The following is a 26,883-nucleotide window of genomic DNA, read 5'->3' as shown; positions in this document are numbered from 1 at the left end:
AGTATTGTGGTTCTGTTCCACTGTGGAAAAAAATCGGTAGGTGACCTGGCTGCGCTAAATTGCCCCTTGGTGTGAGTGTGTGAGAGAATGAATGGGGTGTGGGTGGTGTCCTCCAAAGGACTGGTGCCCAGAGTATTCCTGCCCAGCATGCAATAATTGCTGCTATACCTACCGTGACCCTGAAGTTATGCTAAAAGTGGATATGAAAATGTGGAAAAGAAAAATAATGGACAGACAGGTTAAAAAGGCATCTGGCTGGCCCTATATTCCCAAATGTTGGAGTGTACTGTTAAAAGAAAGTATCCTGGCAAACTAGACATGTATTATTGCTTGCTATAAGATTTGTTGGTAACCCCCTTATAAAAAGGTCACTAAAATACAGCATTTAGAACAGTAATACACATTTTTGAGACTTGATTAACTGATTGCGACTTGCTCAACTAATTCTTGATTGACACTAGTTAAATCATTTTTAAACATTACTAAATGTTTTTAAATAATAATGTTTGAGACATTAGTTTAAAATGTATTATTAATGTCTTAACTAATTAATTATTGTTATTAAATATTCTGTCAAAAGTACTGTTAATTAAGGCAATGTTTTTGTACCCTCAGTGTTACTAATTTGTCATTATTCGTATTTTAAAATATTTCTATATTAAAATACACATTAGGTTAAATTATTTAAAGTTTCTTCAAAGTAACTCATCTAGAGCTTTAAATTTAAATGTGTGTGTGTTTGTGCGCGCAATGTTCTGATCCTTACTGGCTCAATATTAAATAAAAAAATTATCCTTAATCCTTTAATACCAAGTGTAGTATAGTAAAAAGGAAAAAAGCATTAACAAAGACACACATTTAGTTATATTTATATGACCGTGATGAACTCCTGTCCTGTTTAGGTGATGGATTTCGGTGATGATGTCTTTAGATGGCCAGAAGAGGGCAGAACTTACATACTTTAATAATGTGCCTGAAAAACTGAGCCAAAATAGACATGCATTCATACTTTTTTTTTATACCCAGAGACTGAGCTCCGAGCTGTAATGATTTATTATAAAATCAAGTTAATCTCATTTTGCTAAATTATGCATTATGTAATTTAAATAAGCAAAACCCTGATAACTCACACTTAAATTATACTTTTGTTATTTCAGTGGTAGTGGATAATATAACAAAATACAACAGACATTAACTTTAATATACATGTCATAATAATACTTAGTTTTACTGAGGTTTTACTGCTACTTTGCTATGTTTTGTCGCCATCGCCTACATGGGCTGCATCTTCCTATAGTTGACACTGATTGCTTTATAGAATGTTGTCAATTTCATGAATTGGCTTTCCAGGAGTTGCTCTGAATTCTGCCGCCATCCCAGAATCTGACTCCTTTCTGGTGCATGTGAATCACACAACGTTTAGCAGATCTCATGAAAACCCTTTTTTTCTTCTTCTATTATTTAATGGTTTGCGATAGCCTGCCTCTTATTGTTGTTACTGTTCTGAAAGTCCAAAGTATTTACAAAAGTGCTTGTGCACTGCAAACAATGTTTTTTTTGTTTTGTTTTGTTTTTTGTTTTGTCTGAACCGAATTTTGGTCTTTTGGTTTAATCTGTGGGTCACAGCCTCTTATTTATTTTGGTTAAGACAAAACAAGCTACGTGTGAAAGGAGAGAGATTTCACATCTACTTGTGTTTAGGGGTTTGTTAGTTTTTCTGCCAATTAGTTTGGAACTGGCAGAAGATATCTGTATCTCCTAATCATGGGCGTGGTAGTGGGGGGAAAAGTGGACCTGACTACCCAGGGCCCGAGTAGGGAGAGGGGCCCATGAAAACCCTGATTTTTTGCTAACGTTCCTTGTGTACTGGCATGGATAGGGGCCCACTGACATTAAGACTGTGCAGGGCCCAGAATGTGCTGCTACACCCCTGCTCCTAATACGTCTAAGCATATGATCATTCTTGCTCAAAGTTTTACAATCTGCACTCACAGATATGCACTAGCCATATGTAAACATTGGCCATTGTCTGCCAAAAGAGTTTTTTGAGGACAAGAGTCTTAAGAGTTTCAGTAGAATGGTGTAATATGGAAACTCATCCGTTTAGTGGCTGTTCTGGCTGTATCTGTGGCTAGATCTGACTGTGACCATATGTGTTGACGCTCAAAGCAGTCCAAACCACAACCTTATGAACAGTTTTAAGGTGAATGGGCCACAACAGCAGGAAACAGCATCAGGTTCCACTTCTGTTCAAAACTGAACAGGTGAAGACTAGAGAAATGTAGCTTGGTCAGATGGCCTATGATAGAACAAGAATTTGGCATCATCATTTAGAATCCATTGACCTAACCTTCTTGTTGTAGTGCTGTTTCAGCAGTCCAGACTGGTGGAGGTGGGTTAATAGTGTGGGAATATTTTTTGTTTGCACACTTTGGACGTTAAAACCTATCATCGTTTGACGGTTGTTGCTGACCATGTGTATCCATCCCTTCATGAGCACAGTTTGCCCATCTTTTAGTGGCTACAGCATAACAATGCACCATGTTACAAAGCAAAAGTCATCTTAAACTGTTTTTTTTTAATATATCCTGACAATATGTTTGGTGTTCCTAAGTGCATGGCCTCCCCAGTCAGTTGAGGTGTGGTGGAACGGGATATTTACACAATGGACTGTAAAGAAAAATGTGGACATTATTTTTTGCAGAAGATAATGTCTGTAACTAGGGGTGGACAATATGGCCCTAAAATAATATCACAATATTATATGGTATTTTTGCATGATATGATGGTGATATAACAAAACACTGAATTAAAATATATATTTCAAGAATGCACTACTACTACTACTACACTACTACAAAATGAAAAAAAAAACAAGAGTTTTATCAGATTTGTTACAGAAGACAATGATCCACAAGGTCATGATACTTATAATAATAAGTACTCCAAATATCTCCATATATCCAGAATTAAAGTAAAATAAATGATACTGATATAATCAGATATAATCTGTCTGTAGTAAATATACAGTATAATAGGAAATGAGAACAGTGTACATTTTTCTTTTGAAAAAACAGTAAAAAAGTAGTATCCTGATGTGATAATTAGGGATGGGTGATATGGCACGAAATTTCAGGGTAAAATATCGTTCATGATATTTAAAAATGTTGGCGATATTATTGTGTATAATACGATATGGCACACCCCTATCTGTAACAGACATTATGTACAAAAAGCTGCAGAGTCAGGATTTAAGGAGCATTGCACGGATTCCTCGAAACAGACTGATAACCACTGGTGGATGATTTAAAAGTCTGTTTTGGATCCTGTTGCAAATTCTGGATTATTTATTATGTAGCTACTCTGAGCAGTAGGAATGAGTATTGCATTGCTTTGGCTCCACAGTCAGAGACTCAGCCACCCCTCCCACTCCCCCCACTCCTCCCCACACGTCTGCGTGTGTCCCTTTTTTAACCCCTGTCTGGGGGAGATCTGTGAAGTTCATATGCGTGTCAGAGAGTGTTCTGTCCAGAGGGGTACACAGTGAGGAAAAACACATTTGTCAGTTTGACGGCAGGCAGAACGTATGGTGTTTCACTCCTCATCCTCCCTCCTCAACCAGCTGCCAGTTTGCTTGCCTGTTGAATGTAATAGGAAATAAGAAATAGATCTCTAAGATGACTGGAATGGCCTAGACTGGATACCGAAACTGTCCTCACACTGTAACAGTAAGTAGGTCGGAGATGGTAATGTGCTTACTGGTTGAGATGGATGGAGTATGCAAGTCTAAAAGAAAATATAAAATTTATCCAGTCAGTGAACAGAAATATCCAGCATTCTTTGTCAATTTAAACTTGACTTTTTTAAAGTATTTTAACCTTCCTATATTAATATTTTCTTTCCTCAAATCATCTCCTCATTATGCTGCATTGCCACCTGTGGTAAAATTGCCTACACCCTCAGTTGTTCAGATTTGTTTATTCTACGCCTTTAGAATAATGGCTTTGCAAAGAACGTGATTTAGGCTAATTTAACATCTATGTCAAAATAAAATATGACTGCAATTTTAGGCAATTTTAATAGCTTTCAAAGATGGCAGCTACTTTCACTGAACTAATTTACACAGTTCAGGGCTGGTCCTCAATTGGTAAGTGATGAGATTTTTACTATAGTATAAAGTATACTTTTTATTAATAAAAGCTACAGGCAAGAAATATTGCTGAGTTGTTGAATGTTTTGTCTGTATTTTTATTAAGTAAAATAGCTACATTTACAAATGAAGAAATTTACAAAAGCTCTACAATTTATGGCTGGTAAATGTTTTCTGTTTTTTCAATCAATGTTTTTAAAATGTAGAATTAAGATTGTTTCTGGTTGTTTCTACTGATTGATTGGATGATAAACTATCCTCTTGCATCATTGCTAAATTTTAAATAGCAATAATAACAGTCTTGTACAATTTCCAGTCAGTGGGATCCCTGCTATTTAGTGGTAATTTGGTGTTTAAATAAAACACAAAATTAACAACTGTCTGACATTAATCTTTGCATTTTAAGTATTAAATTAAAATCACTGCTTTGCCTCTTGAGAATTTATGGAGCATAATAAGGGAATCATGTTACCACTTTGAAATAAAATTACTTTAATAAAGGATTTTTAAATGTATGGTTAATGAGTTAATTAATGGTTAATAATTAATAAATTTGTTCATGTCCTAAAAACAACAATAAGGACAGCAGAGGCCTGTCATTTGCTAAATAGTTAACTAAAATTAATTGATTCTGTCAAATCTCAGGTCTGTCCAGATACTGATCTTACTTGGTCTTTTTTTCACCAGTCACCATTAAACCAGTCATATTAACATATTTGTAAATATGTCTAACCATTCAACCCATTTTAATTATTCAACCAGTAATGATAAAATAATAATGTGGCTTACGTTAACATAATAAACAACTAAATTGATATTCTATATTTTTCCTAATAGTTTCCCTATTTGGCAAAAAACAGGTTATTGTTGCTCATTGTATTAATGTGTTGTCAGTGCTTATCCATGGTTTTTAAAGTATTTACACCCTTATAACAATAACAAATTTTGAAACCATTTTTACCCCCTTTATAGGGTAGTCTTATTTAAAAGTGGTACTGAAATCTTATCCAGAACCTGTTTAAATTGAAATCATTATTAGTAGAACTGCTTTAGTGGACAGTGGATGTATTACTAACAAGTGTGTTAGTAAACGAGTGCATTGTAAACGCTGAGTGAGCACTATTTGAAGTGCTAAATAAACTCCTGCAGTGTTCCAGATGTGTGTCTTTATCGTGGCTCAGTGTTCACAGAGAACAGTATGTTCTGTGGTCAGACTGTGGTAAGCTGCCCTTTTTCCAACATCTGTATGCTGTAGAGTCTGAGTTGAGCAATCGTTGTAAAAAGTGATAATAAATCATGCTTTGTTTGCTTGTATGTTTACATATTTTGCATAGTTCTAGTGGTTCAGTGAATTGAGTTTTTGCTTTCTTTTTCTTTTATTTCTTGATTTAGTGATAATGAACTTGACCAAGCTCACCGCACTGTTAGTGTAGCTTTGCCTGTTGTTCACAAGCTAGGGTCCAGGGACTCCCAGGGGTCCATGGTAAAATGAGATTTCCATTTGGAGGCAGGGATGCAGTTGTGTCCAAATAAGCGTCTAAAACACATGTACCCAACTTGTAATGCAGTATTTGTAATGAAATTTCAGTTTTACTTAGAAAGGCTAAAGTATTTCTGGATCCTCATTTAGCAACATCCAGTTTCCTTCCATATATGTTTATATTTGGCCCATTCAGAAAGCAAATACATATATTGGCCAGTTGGTTAGCTTGCTCAGTTAGGGTCATTCTAGACATGAAATAACAAGAAATACAGAACAGAATACAGTCACTGTAATACTGTAGAGTTATACTATAATTAAGTTAAATTAAATATTTATTTTTAAACTTGAACAAATATGTCCATCTCTTCAGTTGCAGCCAAATACTGTATGCAACGTGTGTAACATATGTAGTTACCTGTCTATGTAGATGCACAGCGCTTTTCGCTGATGTTCAGCTATAAAGGCTAAAGACAAATACTCCTAGTAGTTTGTATTTTATTATGTAAAGATGAATCTTTTTTATGTAAATAGGTATTAAGATATGCAGTTCTAAAGATAAAACACATACAGTTCAGCTAAGAATTTTAAAATTGCCTACACCCTCAGTTGTTCAGATTATTTGATTCTACACTGTTAATGGTCTTAGTCAAGAGTAAAAGCTAATTTATTACACCTATGTCAAAATAAAATGTGACTTTGGCAATATTAATAGCTTTCCAAGATGGCGGCTACTTTTACTGAACTACTGTAATTTCCAAAATTCAGGGCTCGGTAAGGGATTCGATTTTTACTATAGTATAAAGTTTACTTCTTATTAATAAAAGCTACAGGCAATAAATATTGTTAGGTTGTTTAGTCTTATTATTGAGTTTTATTTATTGTTTTGGTCTGCATTTATGTATATCTATAAATGTTGAAATCTAGATATGCTCTTCAATTTGTGGTTGTTTAATATGAACTGTTTTCTGTTTTTTTAAATGAATATTTTCAAAATATTGAATTAAGATTGTTTCTGGATGTTACTTCATGATTGATTGTATGACAAAATATCCTCTTAAATCCTCGCTAGTTATCAAATAGCTGTAACAACTGTTTTCTTTGTTACATTTTTGTATTTCCGGAAAAATGTAGAAAAATAACTGTAAAAAAACTAAAAATTATTTTTTATTATTTTAGGAAGGTGTTGTAATTTTTAATAAACAGTACACCTGGCTCTGCTTGTAAAAATGAAGTGGAAACTTGTTCATAAGATTGATACAAAAATTTATTGTTTATTCCATTATATAGTGAGGCTTGTGTACCATCCTGTGGTAGCCTTAGCAAAGATGGTTAACTTTTAATGATAGTGTCTAGAATTAGAAAAACAGATTTTATAGTCATATTCTACAATCCAATCAATTAGTATGATAAACTAATGAGTACACAGCATCTCAATAGGTGTGTCGAGCTTTTATGCTTATTTACTATAACAGTGTTTGGGAATATCCCATTTAAACTGTTTCTGCCCTTTTTCTATGTAATATCTGTATTATCTCCTGTGCAGTCAAATACTGATCTGTACAATCTATCTCTTTATGTGTTGCTTCATACTCCCATAGCCCTTCCTGCCTGTCCCTTTCACTCTGTTTGCTTTCTCTCGTTCTTTCCTCCAGAAGCACAGGGAGCCACACGTGTCTGCAGACTGTTTAGTGGATCTGGAGGAGTCCCCAGACTTAGTACACAGCTCTAGAGGAAATTCCACAGGCTCACATGTTCCTGGTAAAGGCCCCAGTGTGGATCAAGGAGCTGGGATCCCTCTGGCTGAAGGGAGAAGACGATAGTTCCAGGACCACAGAAGGCTCCTTGCGGAGCTGTAGGCAGACCATGGTTAGACATGCATTTTAAGTACCATGGTTGGAAAAATAAATGTGTTCCAGAGAGTTACACTCATTTAAAAATACCAAGCAGTAGGAAAACACAAAATCTTTGGGCTGTTTCTCCTCCTTCTCTGCAGTGTGTCATCTCGAAACTATGAAGTGAGCAGAAAAAAAGCTTCAGGAATTAATCAACCGACAGGAATAAAGCTTGGTGGGTGGTAGTGCCGGACTTGTCACGGACTGACAGTGAGAATGGCAGAGGGTCCTCTTCAGTGATAAGTCCTTACCAACACGTCCATGTGAGGAGGCATTGTGGTCAGCACCAAGAGTAACGGTTTGTTGTCATGTGTCTCTTGTCCCAAATGTCTAGTGTCATAGTGCAGGGTGCAATTTCGTACAATGCCAAATCACCTTTGGCATTGCCTGACCTTTTCTGAACACCCACTATTTCAGTACACTATTCAACAGGATAATGCTGGTTCACACACTGCTTCTATCTCATAAGCTTCACCCATTTGTGGTATTCCGGGTAATATCACTGCAGTCCAACACTTTCTACTGGGTGCAACTATTTTTTCTTTATTTTTTATGATGAGTGTGATTGTATGTTTGGGTTTAAATCTCCAACTTTTCATCTCTAATGACAACAGCAGCTTTAGGATGGTTGTCTTTAGGGTTGCCTTTACTCTGGTGATCACGAGAACAATAATCTAAAATGGTAGATCGAGGACAAACATTGCCACCCAAGCAGCCCATACCTTACTGCAGGGCTACTTCCCAAACTCGCCCAAGATATTATATAAAGACTGGATTTATATTTAGGGGGTTTTACTGCATCAAATTCAAAGCCCTTACAATCGCCTACATGGTGATGACAGAACAGGCTCCTTTCTACCTGCACTCGCTCCTGAAGGCTTACATTACCTCCCGGCTGCTGCGCTCCTCCAGTAAACGTCGCCTAGCTTTGCCAAACACTCACACTAAGCAATTCAGACGGTTCTCATACAGAGTTCCCCAATGGTGGAACAAACTTCCTTCCACAGCCAGATCAGGAGAATCCCTCACTATCTTTAATAAACTCCTGAAGACAGAGCTTTTCAAAGAGCACTTACTCTCCTCACACCTCTAACACACTAACTACTTCTAACCTCATTTCCTTCTTCCCCTCCTTCACTCCTCTATCCTATTATTCCCCTTTGACCTCCTTAAGGCCCTGTCTAAAAATGTTCTAATTCTTCTATTACTCTTTGTACATCACTATAGTAAGTCGTTTGGACAAAAGTGTCTGCCAAATGTAATGTAATGTAATGTAATGCATCAAACACTGGATGTCCAGTAAAATGGTTTCCGGATTGATTTAAGCATTTTTAACTGTATTTTTTATGAACAGAATGTTCTGGATGTACGTGGTGTAACAGCATCCCACTCCTCATGAAATATTTTGGGAGCTGTTGGCTTTCTTTAGCAACTCTCCAGGAAAATGTGGTCACTTCACAGTCTACAGTCTGTTTGTGAAGCACACAGAAATCAAACCAGATTTAATATCTAGCAGCACATTCTTTAGATTTAAATTATTTCCTAATGAATGCCATTATAGAAACAATTACTAAAATGATTATAGAGATGGTGGTGGTGGTAATAATAATAGTGGTGACAATAATGGAGATAATTATTTTGGTGATGATGGTGACAGAAGTGGTGGTAATAGCGATGGTAATCAGAATAGTGATGGGGATGTTAGTTATAGTGGTGGCGGTGTTGCAGATGGTAAAGATGATATTTATAATGGAAATAATTGTGAGAATGAAGAGGTGACAGTGGTGGATGTGATGATGATGATGGTTATAGTCATGATAATGGTAGTAATTTTAGTGATTAAAATGAAAATAGGGATAGTAATGGTGCTGGAGATGATTATGTTGATGTGGATGTGATGAAAACTGATGGTATGATGATGATGAAGATAGTGATGGTGGTAAAGGAAGTGATTATGGTGACAGATGGAAATAGTGATGGTGGATAGTAATAGTCATAAGGGTGATGGTGGTGGTAATGGGGATGGTAATTGTTATAGTGATGGGGAGATGTTAGTAATTGTGGTGGCAGTGTTGCAGATGGTAGAGATGATGCTTATAATGGAAATAATTTTGATGATGATGGTGACAATAGTGGAGGTGATGATGATGATGGTAATAGTCATAATGATGGCAGTAATTATGGTGATGGAGATAAAAGTAGTGATAGTGATGGAGCTGAATGTGATTATGGTAATGTGACAGAGATGTAAATAGTGATGTTGGATACTAAAAGTGATAATGATGTTGGTGAGGGTGGTGATGATGGTGTGACAGTGGTGATAACTGATGATAGTGATGTTGATAATGATGGTAAAATTGGAGGTGATGGGGATGGTAATAGTGATAATGATGCTGGTGGTGGTATTTATTTTGGTAACAGATGAAAATAGTGATGTTGGTGCTACTGGAGAAAATTATGGTGATAGAAGTGATGATGATAATGATGGTGAGGATGATGGAGATAGAATAATTAAGATGACAGTGATTTTGGTGATAAAGAAGAAGTAGTAGTAGTGGTGATGCTGGAGATTAAAGTGATAAATAATGCTAGTAATGATGGAAAGAATGATGATGAAAGAGATGGTGGTGTTAGTTGTAGTGGTTTTTCGGTGAAAATGATAATAATGAAAGATGACAATCTGACATTTAAACATATCAAGATTTAACAGAGACAAAAATGTATTTTATTAATTGCAGTATCAAAGTACAGCAGTTTAAGAATTTGTCTGTTGCTTGTAGTTGCTGTATTCCATAATAAAATTACGTCAGTGTGGCTTATTCTTAATCATCTTGATTAATAATGTGTTCATGTGCATTAATCTTATAACAGACACAGTAGTGAAAGTTTAACAAAATATGCATGTCCTAAAAAAGAGAGGAAGAGAGTGTGGTGTGAAATAACTATGAATAAAGTCTTCGGCATCTGCCATAACATCTCCACGTTTCACTTCTCTGTATTATCTCAAAACATCACGTGGTAAAGCACGAGGCCAAATCACACACCATCTAAATGCACACAGGACTGTTAGCCCAGTATTAAAAGCTGTGCTAAAACCGTGATGGAAAACAGCAGTTCAAAGTTAGAGTTTGTTTATTTGATATGAAACTCTCTCCTTCTGTTCCCCCTACTCATGCTTACATAACCTGAACCCAGCTCCCTTACATAACATTCTTTTCTGAAACTGAGGACACAAGGTAAACCAGGAATTTATGGGTCCATCATGCTGCGGGACCCTTAGTCCAGTGTCTGTTTTACACTCTTGTGTTATCTGTGTAGTGTTAGTGTGTGCAGATAGCAAGCCAGAAGGGCCATATGGCTGGAATGCAGAGCAGGTGAGGGGGCAGTAATGAATCACAGTGACCACTCCTCTTCTTCAGCCCTGGAGCAATGGCGTCCAATGGACAGGTCAAGGTTTGGAGCACCCTGTTCTGGGGTCTAATTATAAAAGATTCCATTTGGTTTGGTCAGTTTTTAGACAATCTATCCTAAGGCTTGTTCCAAAATACACCATAGATTTTAGAGAAAGGAAAGGTCTTTGTAAATTAATGACTTCTGCTATTATTGGTGTAGATGTGCATATTAAAAATATTCAAACTTATTTATTTATTAAATGTTTTAATAAATGTAAAGAACTTTTAATTAATAATTTCTTGTTGCATCCAGCCATTATATTATTAGGTTTGCTAATCATAAAACATACACCTTTAAAATAAACTTCTTAAAGAATTCTTTTATACAAAACTAAAGTAGGTCTGTGTAAAGGACTCAAACTAATTGCTTGATTCAGTGTTTTTTTTTCATCAAATCATTAGAAACTATTTTTTTTCTGTAAAATTCTAAGAATTAAAGAGATTTTTTTCGTACCAACTTTTTTGGTAAAATGAGATTTAAAAAGACTGCCTTTTAATGGTCTCTTTTTAAAACAACTTTGAGTTATTATGAGCATAAAAAGAATACAAATGTTTATGCTACCTTTTTTTAACAATTAGTGTCGTAACATCATGAGAATAAAATATAAGACCATTAGATTTAAAAACAACACATTATATATATATTTTTTTTCGTGAAGTCCTGAGAATAAAAAAAAAATGCATATTTTTTATTGTTATTTTTTTTTGTAAAATCATGAGAATTGAAAAAATATATGCTTTTATGGTCTGTTTTTTTTTTTTTAGATTTTTTTATATTATTTTTATTGTAATATCATGACACATTATTGTCCTTTAAGTATGATTTGCCAGAGAAATCAGTAGTAGTTTTACAGGAGATACTGTAAAAAAAAACTATAGAGGGAAAGATAAAAACTTTTTTTTGTTTGTTTGTTTTTTATTTTACAGCTTTGAAGGGTTTTTACCCTACTGGTTAAAGTTTTGTATCTAGCAGCATTACACATGTTTATCCTATATGTGTGTCTAATCAGTCCAGTGTAGCCTATAGCATGTGTAGCATATGTTATTTTACCAGCCTTCGCTTTAATGAAACAAAGGCATTTCTGTAGGAAGCAAAACACGCACGAGCTCCGGCAACACACTTGATGCCAGCTGTGCTATTGACCTCTTCCCTGAGGCTCAGACAAAGGCATTTTTTTCCTGGTGAGGATCCTTGTGAACAGAAGCGCATCGCTCAATTGTCCTCACACACAAACTGAGCTCCATATGTCCATATGTCTGCTTAGGCTCCGCCCATTTTCCCGCCCAGGCCCCGCCCCCTCGGTGTCGGGTTACAGGCGCTGTGGAGCTCCGGCGCTGAGCTGCGCGTCTCTCTCCAGCAGCGCTGCGATTATACTGACCGAGGAGGCCCGGGGCTGAGAGGGCCAGCGCTGTAGCTGTAGCTGTAGACCGTCTACTGGACTTTCTACCATGACTGCACCACAGCGGGCTGGATATCTCCGTCGAGAGCAGCTGTACTGAGCTAATTCTCATCTTCTGAAGATATAAAACACAGACTGGAGCAGTGGATCAACACCCCACAGCCTCCTCCTCCTCCTGCTCACCACCACTCAATTGTTCCCCTGCTCTCTTCTTGCATCTCGCCTGCTTGCAAAGCCTCCATCGCGTGTTGTTCTGCAGTCCAGAGCTGCTGTTCTGCTCTGAGAGCGGGATGTAAAGGGGGAGCAGCCTCGTTTCTCAGCAGCTCCTGCTTTGGAAACCAGAGTCTCTCCTTTAGAGAAGAAGAACGCCGTCACGCTTCTCCTCCTCCTTCTCAGCCCATTCATTCAGCTTCAGTGTGGTGAAGGTTTGGAGCCATGGAGAGTGTGGAGAAGGAGTGTGGAGCTCTGGGGGGATTATTCCAAGCCGTCGTCAATGATATGAAGGTACCAGAGCATTTAAACCGTGTTTGGTGAGAGTGTGCTGCTGTAGGGTTTTTATTGCCTTTGTTTCCATTGGGCTCCAGCTGCCTGGACCATTGATGCTGGGATTGATGATGAGGGGGCGCAGCATGGAGGAAGGCTCGCTTTGTTGTGGAACCTGCTTAGAACCTGCTTAGAAAGCCACAGTGTCGCTAGTGAATGTGTCTTGAGTGTGTATCTCTCGGTTTCTCTGTGTGAATGTGTGTATGTGATTTTTTATTTTGTTTAAAAAGCATGTTACACTAGCCAACACCCACCCATCTAACAGGCATCAGGGTGTATGTAAATAGAGGTAGTTGTTTGTATTGTGTTAGCGAGCTATTATAGCCATGTGGGTGCCCTAATTGCTAGCAGTAGTAGGGTGGATAAAAGGAAAGAAAAGAAGGATGGCCAGTTCATTTTTTTGTGTGTTTGTTTTCAATATATGTAATAACCAATAGACTACAACTAAGACTAAAAGTAGGTTTAAGACCACTAGCAGTCATGCTGGCTAGCTACTTCTGGGTATTGTCCACTTCTATGCACAGTGTATGCACCAGTGTGTATAGTTTGTTTTTTCATGTATGTAATATGATAATTTGCTGACCCTGGTAATCGTTGTACAGGTGTGATACCACTAATAACACACAAAACTAATGCACCCATTGTTATTAATTAGTGATTAAGTCTAAAATAATTCAGCTTCACTGCATGCATAATACACAATCCATATTAGTTTGAGATTGAGCCTGCAATAATAATAATAATAATAATAATAATAATAATAATAATAATAATAATACAGAATAATGGATTAAAGCACAGATAAAACCTCCTCAGATAAAAATTCCAAAATAAAAGGCTTGCATATTGAAATGCATATATGAGTGTGCATTGGTGAACACGATTGCCCATGATTGGTAATCTCCAAAGTGATAAGGTAATGATGGTGTCACTAGTTTAACCTGCCATTTAGGGGTCAAGGGGTTATCTGAGCCCAATTTAATTAGTGCTTTCCTTGGGCCATTATGTAAACAGATAATACAAGGCATTCAAGTACTGCAAACAGAGATTGTCTCACACACTTTTTTTACAAGCATATACTATATATCAGTGCTGCCACATAAGAAAAACGTTGTCCGCTATCCCCATTATTATTGGATTTTTGGAATCATTTAAATCAAGCAATTTAATTGTTTCAATTTGTACATTTGATTTTAGATTTCAGAACACAAAAACTGTTAAAACTATCTGTCTTAGCAGCAAGTGTGTTTGTTTCAAAAGTTTGAATGTAAATAATATGATCAGCTGTGAACAGAGCAAATTCCTAATGCATTTTTTAAATCTTTGGACCAGTCATAAAATACTTATTTAACCTTTTAGTGCACCTTTAGTTACCTTATAGACTTGTGTTGTCAAAAATGTTGTGGAATTTTTGCCAGTTTTGACTTTCAGACATAATCTCGTTTACCTTTGTTTTGCTGGACAGTGTCCAATTTCCATATCACCATTGTTAGAATGTTATTTTTACAGGTTGAATAACAGGTTATACTACACATATAAAGGTGTGCATATTAAAAAAGGTACTGTCCTCAAAATTATCATTGTTCACATAATTCAAAGCACTAACAATGTAAATCTGCCCTCAAAGGATAGAACATGGCCTTTGAGGTCCTATTGTGGGAGGTCTAAAGGTGTGCTACATTCACTTTCCCAGGGGAAAGCCTTATACTGTAGCTTTAGAAAATAAATAAAAGGCCTGATATCAAGTTAGAGAGTTTTGACTCAAATCAAACTGAAAAAAACTTACATTTGCTGTAGACATAACCTTGAAGATGCAAATTCCGACACATTTGATGTTTAAGACTATAAAAATACATTTTTTTTCTGGTAATGTGAAGACAGTATGAGAAATCTACAGTAATCTAGAAATGGAGATGACTGACTGTTCACTCATCTCACTTTTCTTCTGTCATATTCGATACTCTGTGTGCTATATATAGTCATCCCTCCCACATACTTGACATTTGTGAACACTTTTCAACTGTTAAATCTCAAATTGCTGTCCTCTGGCGCTCAGATCTCACACTCTATGCTAGCTTTACAACTTTCTGGGGCGGCTGCCAACGCATTGCTTTGTTGAGAACAGAGTAACTGTGTGTAACGTTTGACGGATGGCTACTATTTTCCCATGCTGCTCCCATCTCTCAGTAGTAATTGTTATTATCGCTCACAAAATGCCATCATATGGGCGAACTTCCCTGGCCTGAGGCCAGCCCTGGTGGCCAGCACAGTGTAGAAGGGCCCAGTGCTGGCTGAGGTCCAGGCTTGGCCTCGGTTCCGCTTGTTGTACATGTGGCACTTTAACTCCCTGAGAGAAAGGTAGGGGAGAGAGTGGTGATGTCAGCGATGTTGTCAGCACTAGGGGAAAGCCCTTAGTTGGCTGTTTGTGATAGGAATCATGTCACCGCTAGGGGTGGGCGTTATGGCCCTAAAAATGCAAATGCGAAATACTTTTGCAATAACAGTATTCTTGGTGTTACAGAATATTACAAAACTTTGATTTGAGTATAAATATCGCAATTTCATACATTTAGTGCTTATCATTTTTTCAGCAAGTAAACAACAAAAAACTTACAAAGACCCTGATTTGTATAAAATTTAAATAATTTAGCAAAAACAAATTGAATAATAAACTAAAATAGATTATACCCAGTGCATGCCTTCAAACTGTATACAAACAGTTAAAAGAAAATAAATAAATGAATAGCAAGACACATACAAAATAGATTTCATTCAAGAATTTCAAAGAAGTTTTTTTTTATTGTGTCAAATTGTTTTGTAATACTATTGGGTACAATATGATATGGCACACCCCTAATCGCCATACACGATAATATAATTTTTTAGTCTATAAAAAATTCAGATAGTGATAATAGCGGTATTATGTTTGGAAATCAATGTATTTTTTTTTGTTTTTGTTTTGTTATTTACTCTAAATCTTTGAGATTATGCTTTGTGTAATTGTTTGTGTTTGCAGTAAGAGAGGGGGATTATGCCCTAAAATAATGTCAAAATGTTATAGCAATAAAGATATTCTTGCTGATATGTCAAAACATCAAAAAAGATTTAATTCCTTTACAGAATATACTACTGCAACAAACACATTTATATTTAAAGTTCTAATTAGCATAACACGTTTATTAGAAAAAAAAGTAAACCTTTGTCTGTTTTGTAATCAATATTAACTTGACTGATTTTGTATAGAATAACAACAGTGTAACAAAATAAATAGTGTAGTTCAATTTGTTCCAGTAGTATATTCCTGAAATTAATAAAAGTGTTTCAGTGTTTTGTCATATCGCCATTAATATCAATATCCCAAAAAAAAAAAAAAAATACATCTTAAAATATCATGATATAATTTTAGGGCTATATCACCCACACTTAATGGACTGTTATATTTATATAGGTCACAAAAGTGTACATGTGTATGAAGGAGGCTAAACTGAGAGTAAGTTATTTATCTTGTTGGGTGGCATAACAGCAGCTGAAAGAGATCGCATGCTAGTGTGAGACAGATCTACATACAGGCTGAAGCTGACCTTTGGGTTAAGCAGAGTTTTAAAGGATTTGAGGATGTTACATGCAGGCTAAGTAGGCGCAGATAGACACAGATATAATCAAGTACAGTATTTAATATCTACTGAGATTCACAAACACACACGACTCTAGAGAGAATTCATAGAAATGAGTGTTACATTATGCTCTATAGAAGCTTTTTCTGTGGTAAACACAATGGTTATGAAGAGTTTATGAAGAGAGCCATAACTAAAAAAAAGTTGTATGTAGCAGTAATTCTAAAGGGACTCTTAGTCTAGACAGTCTAATATTTTTGCTCCATCTCAACTTGCCAAACAAAGGCATGTAGCAAAAATGTGGACCATCTGGGATCCCCAAGAGTCAGCTTGAGAACCACTGGTGTATCTAGCCAGAAAGCTGTCTACTGCACACTGCTTTTTGTTTGCTAAGTGTGTTAAAAACACATTATTTGAAGCATTGACCCACTGTGGGTTTGTTAAGAAACATTTCAATGGATTTAAAAACCTTTTTATCGACCAAGTTATCTCCACAAAATGAATGTTTTCATTACCAAGCAGATGCATCCAAGCCTGTTAATATTTGTATCCTGTTTTTTATTATTACAGAGCAACATTTCATCTATTAGTGTGTAAAATGTCATTGTAATTTTTATGCGAATAAAACTACAACAAGCTATAAAAATGTTCTAAGAGGTATAGTATTTGACTGAAACTAAGAAATATAGCATGATATAAATTTTGGCCATATCATCTAGCACTAAATCTAACCCAAGAACTATGTAAAATCCTCTATTTTTTAGAATATTGAGTGAGATTGTTTACATTCTTTGATCATACCTTTTAAATAATGAAAGAATTACCAGCTTTCTGCTTCCAAAGAGGAGATAAAAGGACTATAATTGAGAAAGAATGTTGCTGTGTATCAGTGCTGCTCAATAGTGAAGGGTTTGCCAGTACTTGGAACACTATAGGCCTTTTTCCTGACCTGCAACAACCTCATCTGTTCATCTGTCTCAGACTCAATCTCTTCATAGCCTTCAGCTCTGCACACGACAGGAAAGCTAATTAGCCACCTGTGGTTGTGAGAGTGGACATAGCCATAGCTGTGGAGGCAAATGTGTTCAACATGGCAGTCATTTTTCAGGAGTGTTTCTAATTGAAAACCTCTGCGGCACCAAATAAGGAATTGGAATGTTTGAAATGGTACTGCTTTATGAATTTTTCTGAATGAATTTGTCTAAATTGATTAAAGCTAATGTGGCAAACACCACCATAATGCTCTTTTGCCACTGATTTGAATCAATATTGGGTTTAGCGGTTTGATTATTTGCTTATTTTGGGAGGCTTGGATGTAACACCATTTTAAAACTAACCCTACAGTGTGGAGGATGTTTGTTATATTTCAGATACCAAGGCCAACAGATTGAGTTCTGTGAATGAAAAGTGATAAATATTAACCAAGAAAAAAACACTGATCAGTAAAAATGGACTCCACAAGACCTTTTAAGGTGTCATGTGGTATTTGGCACCATGTCGTTAGCAGTTGCAGATGGGAGGTGGTGCTTTCATGGGCTTACTTGTTTATCCAGCATATCCCACTGGTCACATCCAAACGGATCACTGGTTGTCTGTCTCTGGGGTCCAATGGTAGGTACATACCACTGCATACCCAGACCACCACATTATACCTGCCTGGTGTTTTGGAGTTGTTTTGGAGCCATGACAGTTTGGCCATTTGTTGAAAGTAGGCCATTTATTCTTATGCTTGCCAACACATTAACTTCATGCACTGACGGTTCAGTTGCTGAACAGTATTCTGTATATATAACCCTTCGACAGATGCCACAGTAATGACATAATCCATTCTAGCCATTTCACCTGTGAGTGGCTGTAATGCCATGGCTGATCAGTGTCAACACATAACACCATTAGTACACAGTAATAGTGAGTCTCAAGGAATATGCTCTTCATCAAAATATAGTTGCACCCAGAAAGAATCAGCCAACAGGAAAGAACCAACATTCATTCCAGACTGTCACTGAGTGACTCAGAATAGCAGCAGGTCATCTTAAGTGATGAGTCCCTCTTTTGCTTAGTTGGAGTCGACCAGTGGAGAACACATACAGTTGTGGTCAAAAGTTTACATACACTTGTAAAAAAAACATAATGTTATGGCTGTCTTGAGTTTTCAATAAGTTCTACAACTCTTATTTTTCTGTGATAGAGTGATCGGAACACATACATGTTTGTCACAAAAAACAGTCATAAAATTTGGTTCTTTCATAAATTTATTATGGGTCTGCTGAAAATGTCACCAAATCTGCTGGGTCAAAAATATACATACAGCAACAAAATTTGTCAATTTTGGTGATGTAGCGAGTTGTGTCAATCAAATTAGCTTCATGTCATGGCCTCTTCACTTCTTGTAAGTGATTCTGATTGACTACAGCTGTTGACTTCTCATGAGCCCATTTAAATAGGGCTCATTTGACCCAGTGATTAGACTCAGCTACAAAAGCTACAATGGGAAAGTCAAAGGAACTCAGTGTGGATCTGAAAAAGCGAATTATTGACTTGAACAAGTCAGGGAAGTCACTTGGAGCCATTTCAAAGCAGCTACAGGTCCCAAGAGCAACTGTGCAGACAATTATACGCAAGTATAAAGTGCATGGAACAGTTGTGTCACTGCCACGATCAGGAAGAAAACGCAAGCTATCACATGCTGCCGAGAGGAGATTGGTCAGGATGGTCAAGAGTCAACCAAGAATCACCAAGAAGCAGGTCTGCAAGGATTTGGAAGCTGATGGAACACAGGTGTCAGTCTCCACAGTCAAGCGTGTTTTACATCGCCATGGACTGAGAGGCTGCCGTGCAAGAAAGAAGCCCTTGCTCCAGAAAAGGCACCTTAAGACTCGGCTGAAGTTTGCTGCTGATCACATGGACAAAGATAAAACCTTCTGGAGGAAAGTTCTCTGGTCAGACGAAACAAAAATTGAGCTGTTTGGCCACAACACCCAGCAATATGTTTGGAGGAGAAAAGGTGAGGCCTTTAATCCCAGAAACACCATGCCTACTGTCAAGCATGGTGGTGGTAGTATTATGCTCTGGGGATGTTTTGCTGCCAGTGGAACTGGTTCTTTGCAGAAAGTAAATGGGATAATGAAGAAGGAGGATTACCTCCAAATTCTGCAGGAAAACTTAAAACCATCAGCCCGAAGGTTGGGTCTTGGGCGCAGTTGGGTGTTCCAACAAGACAATGACCCAAAACACACATCAAAAGTGGTAAAGGAATGGCTAAACCAGGCTAGAATTAAGGTTTTAGAATGGCCTTCCCAAAGTCCTGACTTAAACCCCATTGAGAACATGTGGACAGTGCTAAAGAAACGGGTTCATGCAAGAAAACCATCACATTTAGCTGAACTGCACCAATTCTGTCAAGAAGAGTGGTCAAACATTCGACCTGAAGCTTGCCAGGAGCTTGTGGATGGCTACCAAAAGCGCCTAGTTGCCGTGAAAATGGCCAAGGGACATGTAACCAAATACTAATGTTGCTGTATGTATATTTTTGACCCAGCAGATTTGGTGACATTTTCAGCAGACCCATAATAAATTTATGAAAGAACCAAATTTTATGACTGTTTTTTGTGACAAACATGTATGTGTTCCGATCACTCTATCACAGAAAAATAAGAGTTGTAGAACTTATTGAAAACTCAAGACAGCCATAACATTATGTTTTTTTACAAGTGTATGTAAACTTTTGACCACAACTGTATAGAAGGTCTGGTATCATGGTGTAGAATGCAGTTTAGTACAATACCAGATCCTCATTGCTCTTATTTACAGACACATTTACAGCCCATCGCTGTGTTAATAAGCTCCTCATTACAAAAACAGTGCTCAGACTGCTGCCATCCCTGATTGACCTGAAACTGTAAGGGATGCTACAAGATGGTTACATGGTACAGATTATTGCAGGATACCATTAGAAACTTCTACAACTAAGGGGTCTGGCGTGTTGCATTACATATGGTTTTACATTTGTTCGCACTATTTTAGTAAGTGTAGCTCAATAAATATGACCAAGATTTGCCCATATCAGTCTAAATTTATCAGTATAAAGTCATCTATTGTTCATGGTAACTTTTAACTTCCTTCAAAGCTTGTTTATTTAGATTATGTAAAATTGGGGTGGGCCATATCACATTGTAAATACTGATATCGTCAACATTAACATCGTTAAAAGTCTATAATGTGGTAATAAGCTATGCATGATGATGTAGTAATTGTATAGATATCAGCATCAGCAGATTTAGCCATTATTTAAAATCGATATGTGCTGATGTATTTATTGTATGCTTGAAAATTAATCGACGCTGGCCACACTACTACAATTGGCTGACACTGGCCATGCTACTTTAAAATTAATTGATTTAAGCTTATTTGTGTTTATTTATAATGTTATAAAGTTTTTTCTGGGGTGTCTAATCTCTCTGTAAGTTATAAATGTGTATATTGCCATTGACATCGGCAGATATACAGCTCTGGAGTTTCTTTGATTTACAAATTGAAAATATAATCAAAAGGATGACAGATGATCACAAGCCATCAAACTAAGCTGAACTGCTTAAATTTCTGCACCAGGAGTGGCATAAAGTTATACAAAAGCAGTGTGTAAGACTGATGTAGGAGAACATGTCAAAATGCATGAAAACTGTGATTAAAAACCAGGGTTATTCCACCAATAAAACTTTATGAATATGAATTGTTTTCTCTGCATTATCTTGAGTTGTTTTAGCCATTTTTCAAATAAATGCTCTAAGTGACAATATTTTTATTTGGAATTTGGGAGAAATGTTGTCCATAGTTTAAAGAATGAAACAACAATGTTCATTTTACTCAAATATATTCCTAGATATAGCTAAACCAGAGAAACTGATATTTTTTTTTCCAGAGCTGTATACATGTGTAATATCAGATATCAGCCTCGGCCCAGAATTCCCACACTGGTGCATCCCCAGTGATAATAGCTGGTATCTTGAATCCACCCTATATTCTGTACTGCATATACTGAATACACCTTGGTTGGTCTTGTCTGGATCCTGAAATCCTGAGATCCTGAGTATCTTTCTAGCAGACACTGAGTGTGTTGTTCTAGTTTTATTCGTACATAAATATATATACACACCTCAAGGTCATGATATAGCATAGTATAAACTCTAGTTAAAATGTATCTCAGTGTCCATTGCCATCACATATAACATTTCTCTATACCTTGTTCACAGGTTTTACGTTTCAAATGTAAACACCCGCCATGATCCGATCATCTTCAGCCTTTTGTTAATACAGCTTTATTCAGCATTCGTATTCCTGGGAATGCTTTTAGTGTGGGTTTTACAAGTACAGCTCTTCAACTAAGAGTATATGGTGAAGGTTTAAGAGGTAACTGGCTGTTCTCATGTTCTTCTGCTCTCTGTCTGAAGAGCATCTGCTGAACAGGGAGAATCTGTTTTTCATTGGAGCCATAAAGCTGTTGTACAAAGCCTTCAGGGACATAGTTGAGGGGACTGATTGTAAACAGAGAAGAACATTCACAGTGAAAGGCTCTTAATACTCAGTATCGTTTGACTCGTTCCGTCTCTTTGTAGTGGATGACAGCCTTGGAGACACATGCAGTCTCTTTTACCTTGCTTGGCTGTAATGGACGGGTTGGTAAAGCAGGGAAGGATGTGTGTGGCAGAGGTGGGCTTATGTCTGTTTATGCTTGACTCAGCATCTGTTCCTCATCTGACCTGTTTTTTTCTTTCGGTGGAATGTGAAGACGGGTGAGCGTGCATTGAAGTGCTTGTATACCTGTGTATACATACGTGAGTGTGTGTGTGTTTGTGTGTGTGTGTGTATAATAGAGAAAAGGGATATGATGTAAGTTGTTTTGTGGTAAATATTAAATATTAGGGATGCAATTTATTAAACTCAGATTATTATAAATAATCCAGCAAACAAACTATAAGCACACAATACTTTTACCACAGCAGTGCAATTCTTATCCTGAAATAAATTCAGTTCTGCTGGCACTGCTTACAAAAACCTAATGTTAGAGAAAACACTGCTGTATTGTTTAATATGAATTAATTGCTCTTTCACTTATGTTTAGGGCTGTCTATGGTAATGCATTAACACATGCAAGTAATCTTTCTTTTTATTATTTATTTTTTGGTTATTTTGATTATTTTCATTGCCTAATATATGATGCATCCCTGATTATGATTTTTACAAAAATACAGAATCCGATTTTACCAAATTCCTCCAGAAGTCAGTGATCCAACATGACCTTATTAAATATTAATAATGCACTCTTTTTGCCCATGATTGTTAAATTAATTGTTTGTCCAAAAAATTATAATCTGCCTCTAGTAAAAATGTAATGGAACATGAGTGACAGTGATTTTTTTCTCTTGCATCAAAAAAAAAAAATAATTGGTGAAATTGGATGTGCTGCAATGTGACTATTGCACATGCACAACAACAATGCTTTTTAAATTATATATTATGGTAATGTCATGTATTTAACTCTTGAAATATTGTTCTTGGTCATTGTAAATATTAACGCTCATGTTTATGCTCTTTTTTAGAACTCGTATCCCGTGTGGGAAGACTTCAGTGCCAAGGCCACAAAGCTACATTCGCAACTCAGGTGATGAACCTTAAGTGTTTGTTAAGTGTGTGATTCAAAATAGTTTCTTTCTTAACAAATGATCTCCAAATTGTACATTTACAAGAAAATGAAAATCATATTAACTATATTAATTATTCTAGTAATTATTAATGTAACAAGTAATTTTGGACCATTGGTCATCATTAAATGTTTATGACATTAATATATTCCTTGGCCAGGTCTCATTTATAAAAGAGATCTGTGATCTCAGTGGGTTGAACCTGGTTAAATAAAGGTTAATTCAATAAAGAATTAATAAATAAATGCACAGTGGCTGTAAATAAATTGGATTTTTATTCCTTGTTAGGATTTCACTACTGTGTAAGGCCGGGGTTGGCAATTCTGGTTATGCACAGTTTTGTACTATCCACCTATTAAGATGATATTTCAAAGTAATTTTGTGAAAATATTCTTGTTGATACGAAAAAACAGAAAATAAAATAATCATTTTATTTATAAGAATATTCTATTGTAAACTTTACAGTAAACAATCTCAGAAGTTCTAGATATTCTTACAACATTTTTCTTTAACATATTTAAATGTTATGGCAAAACCCTACAGTCTAATCCAGAGCAGGTGTATCATGTGTATCGGTATGTCATGGTAGAAAAGAAAGTGTTATGTATAGTGTTAGGAGTCTTGTCTATGGACTCCAGTCTGCCATGGGAAAGGCAGGGTTGCTGCACTGTGCTGCTACATCAGCCAGCCATCATAAATCTGTGTCAGTGTTCACCAGTTGTGTAAATAAACCAGCTGTAACTATATGAGCAGAGCAGATGTTTACTTCTTATTGGGAGCCACAGACACAGATGTAACATTCTAAAATATGAAGAAAAAGTAAGGATAAAACTACTGAGCTATTGAACTATTACAGATTACTGTAATTTTGCTGTATAATACGCTTTGTAATTGTATAAATCTGCGTTCTCCTTAGAGAATCTCAGGTAATGCTGGCTAATATAGAAATCAGTGGCATTCATTATAAGTCAGGAGTACCTGATATACAAACAGGGATACATTTTGATAGTAGAATTTAAAAAAATGTTCCTAGTTTGTGAAATGGTGAGAAATCATTAAAATACAATATGCAAATATTGTTTGCCAATAGATTTTGCAGTATTTATCTGGAAATTGTAAAATATTTATTTCAATAATATTTTTTTTAAACAAATAGATCAAAAATACAACATATTAAACATTTAATATGTGTCAATGAAAATAAACTAAAAAGTATTTTTTATCAAAGAAAAGACAAAAAAATATATATTATTTTGCATTTTGTCATTTTAATCTGTAAAAATATTTTCTAGTACTCCTGCTACTGTTTTGTGCTTATTTCTTTTACAGTGTAGCACCACATCTTTAATGAGACCTTTAAATGTTATTTAAGGATGTATAAACAACCACTAAAATGCAAATCAAGACTTTTTTATTTCAGTTCATTTAACTTTTTACCTGCTTCCATTCATTTTAAAAAGACTGTAACATTAGTAATGTTGCTTCATGTTGTGTTCTCCATGTGCTTTTCAGGACAACAGTACTGGCTACTGCAGCTTTCCTGGATGCCTTTCAGAAGGTGGCGGACATGGCGACAAACACCCGAGGTAATGATTCTGAGAAAGCTGTGTTTTAAAATCTAAAATACTGAAATGAGGGTGATGAAGCTAATTTGGGTAGGATGAGCGTCGCTTTATTGTGGACCTGTACAATTTACAGGTTTCTGTCAGAAACACAAGTCTTTCTTGAGATTCCTTCGACAGGTTCAGTATGTAAAAATGTAAATGTTGATTATCCCATTTTAAAAATCTCACTAAAACAGTAATTCTATTTATCTGGTTTATTTGATTAACTTACCAGCATTGCTTTGAAGCATACCATATTATCTGTCAAACATGATGGAGACAGTGTCATGGCATGGGCATGTATGCCTTCCAGTGATACCAGTATACAGGTGTTCATTGATGATGTTGCTGTTTATAAAAGTAAGCAGGATAAATGCTGGTGTTGATAAATTGTTAGTTTATCATTAAATCCTAAATGGTTAATGCAATGTTAAACACACATGGTGAACTACTGCCTACACTTCATGCACACATGAATTGCTTCATACTTGGTTTGTGATTGGTTGTTTAATCACTTATTACTCTTATAATTATTCATCAAAATAAATGGTAGATTGCTGCATTTCTAAGATAATGTAAAATGACAGCCCTACTTAGATGATCATGTACTTCAGCTTCAGTTTCCTTTGACTGTCCAGTTTTTAAGGTCTGTAAAAATGGGACATTCTGACTGCATATCTTCCAGCATTAAACTCACGAGTGACAGCAGCACTTTTCCACTAGCCCGACTCCTACAGCGATTTTTGGGCTCAAAGAGGTCAAATGAATTTGGTATTCGCTGGCACAGTTTTAAGATGTGGGTCAGACACAGCTGTAGGCGTGGAACAGGATTAACCATGTTAGCATCTGTCTTTTTTATCTGCATACCATATCCCACCAGCTCCACAGAGCACACAGGAACATAATCTCAGTGCTCGCAGACTGAACTTCCTGCACTGATGGAGGCGGTTGCTATGGGCTACAACAGTTTCCAATGTTATCACCTGAATAGAGTTGTTAGACTAAACTCAGGTATCCAGTGGAGATCAGACACAGTGATTTAGGTTCAGTTCAGAGAGAGCAGAGACAGAGAGATGTGTTTCATAGGTTAAGAATTTGGGTTGCATTAAAATACAAACTATTTCCCATTTACATGTCTGTTTTTCTTTATTTCTATAATATGCATGTAGAAATTATGTCTATATAGAGAAATAGACCATTTAAAAATTATTTATTTATACAAGTTATAGATGCAGCAAAATGAACACTTCAGCATCATTATTATTCTTTTGTTTTGGAGTTTAAATATCAGATAATATTCCATATAAAAGGTAATATTACTATTATTATGAGTAGTAGTAGTAGTACTAGTAGTTGGGATATACAGTTATATTCAATTTCCTTCTGTATTGGCTATATTGTGTATTATGTATAACAATAATTGTTTAAAAATGTATTTACTTTTGTAATCTGAACAACTGCCTATATCAGGTTCCAGTATCGCCATACATCCTCATGAGTGATTATATATAAAAAATGGACCTAAATGTAAATTCATGCAGTAGCAAAAATGTATAATATTTTTATGTATGTTATTACACCTTTTTTCAAATATGAATTATGGAGAAATTTATCCATATTAAGTAACAAATGCAGAAACCTGAAAAAATGGTCCTGTATGACCAGGCTCTCATTTTTTCTGTAATAAAACATAAAATATTTATATAATTTATATAATGTATATGGATCTGATTATTAGAAAGTCCCGAATATCTCGATCATTCCTCTGTTGATCATTTTTTGTTAAAAATCATATATATATATATATATATATATATATATATATATATATATATATATATATATATATATATATATATATATATATATATATATATGTTATTAGCAGATTTTAATACGACTCTTGATATCCTGTCTATGAGAGAGCTTATTGGCAGGGCTGCTGTTGCTGGGGTGCACAATTTGGTAGCCTGTCCCAGTTTTCGCTGTAAATCCACTGGGGCGAACATGCTGCATCTCGCTCAAACCTGCTCACACACTTTCACAC

At 36.0% G+C, this 26,883-nt stretch overlaps 1 protein-coding gene across 3 annotated transcripts in view; it reads left to right on the top strand.

Annotated features, from left to right (window-relative positions):
* Positions 1–12,303: 12,303 nt before the first annotated feature.
* The window catches only part of mtss1la (MTSS I-BAR domain containing 2a), a 44,177-nt gene continuing 29,597 nt past the window's right edge, over positions 12,304–26,883 (top strand). For 2 of the 3 annotated variants that reach the window (XM_007250525.4, XM_015606147.3), the window contains exons 1-3: positions 12,305–12,881; positions 23,131–23,192; positions 24,745–24,818. In XM_007250525.4, the coding sequence (XP_007250587.3) occupies positions 12,813–12,881; positions 23,131–23,192; positions 24,745–24,818 (205 nt within the window). In that variant the 5' untranslated portion in view covers positions 12,305–12,812. Of the gene's footprint in view, positions 12,882–23,130; positions 23,193–24,744; positions 24,819–26,883 lie in introns of all 3 variants that reach the window. The other variant, XM_015606148.3, reaches the window with a different exon arrangement.

Source organism: Astyanax mexicanus, chromosome 9 (assembly GCF_023375975.1).
Source record: "Astyanax mexicanus isolate ESR-SI-001 chromosome 9, AstMex3_surface, whole genome shotgun sequence".
Lineage (NCBI taxonomy): Eukaryota > Metazoa > Chordata > Actinopteri > Characiformes > Acestrorhamphidae > Astyanax > Astyanax mexicanus.
Note: the sequence above shows the minus strand (reverse complement) of the source record. Positions and strands in the feature narration are given on the sequence as shown.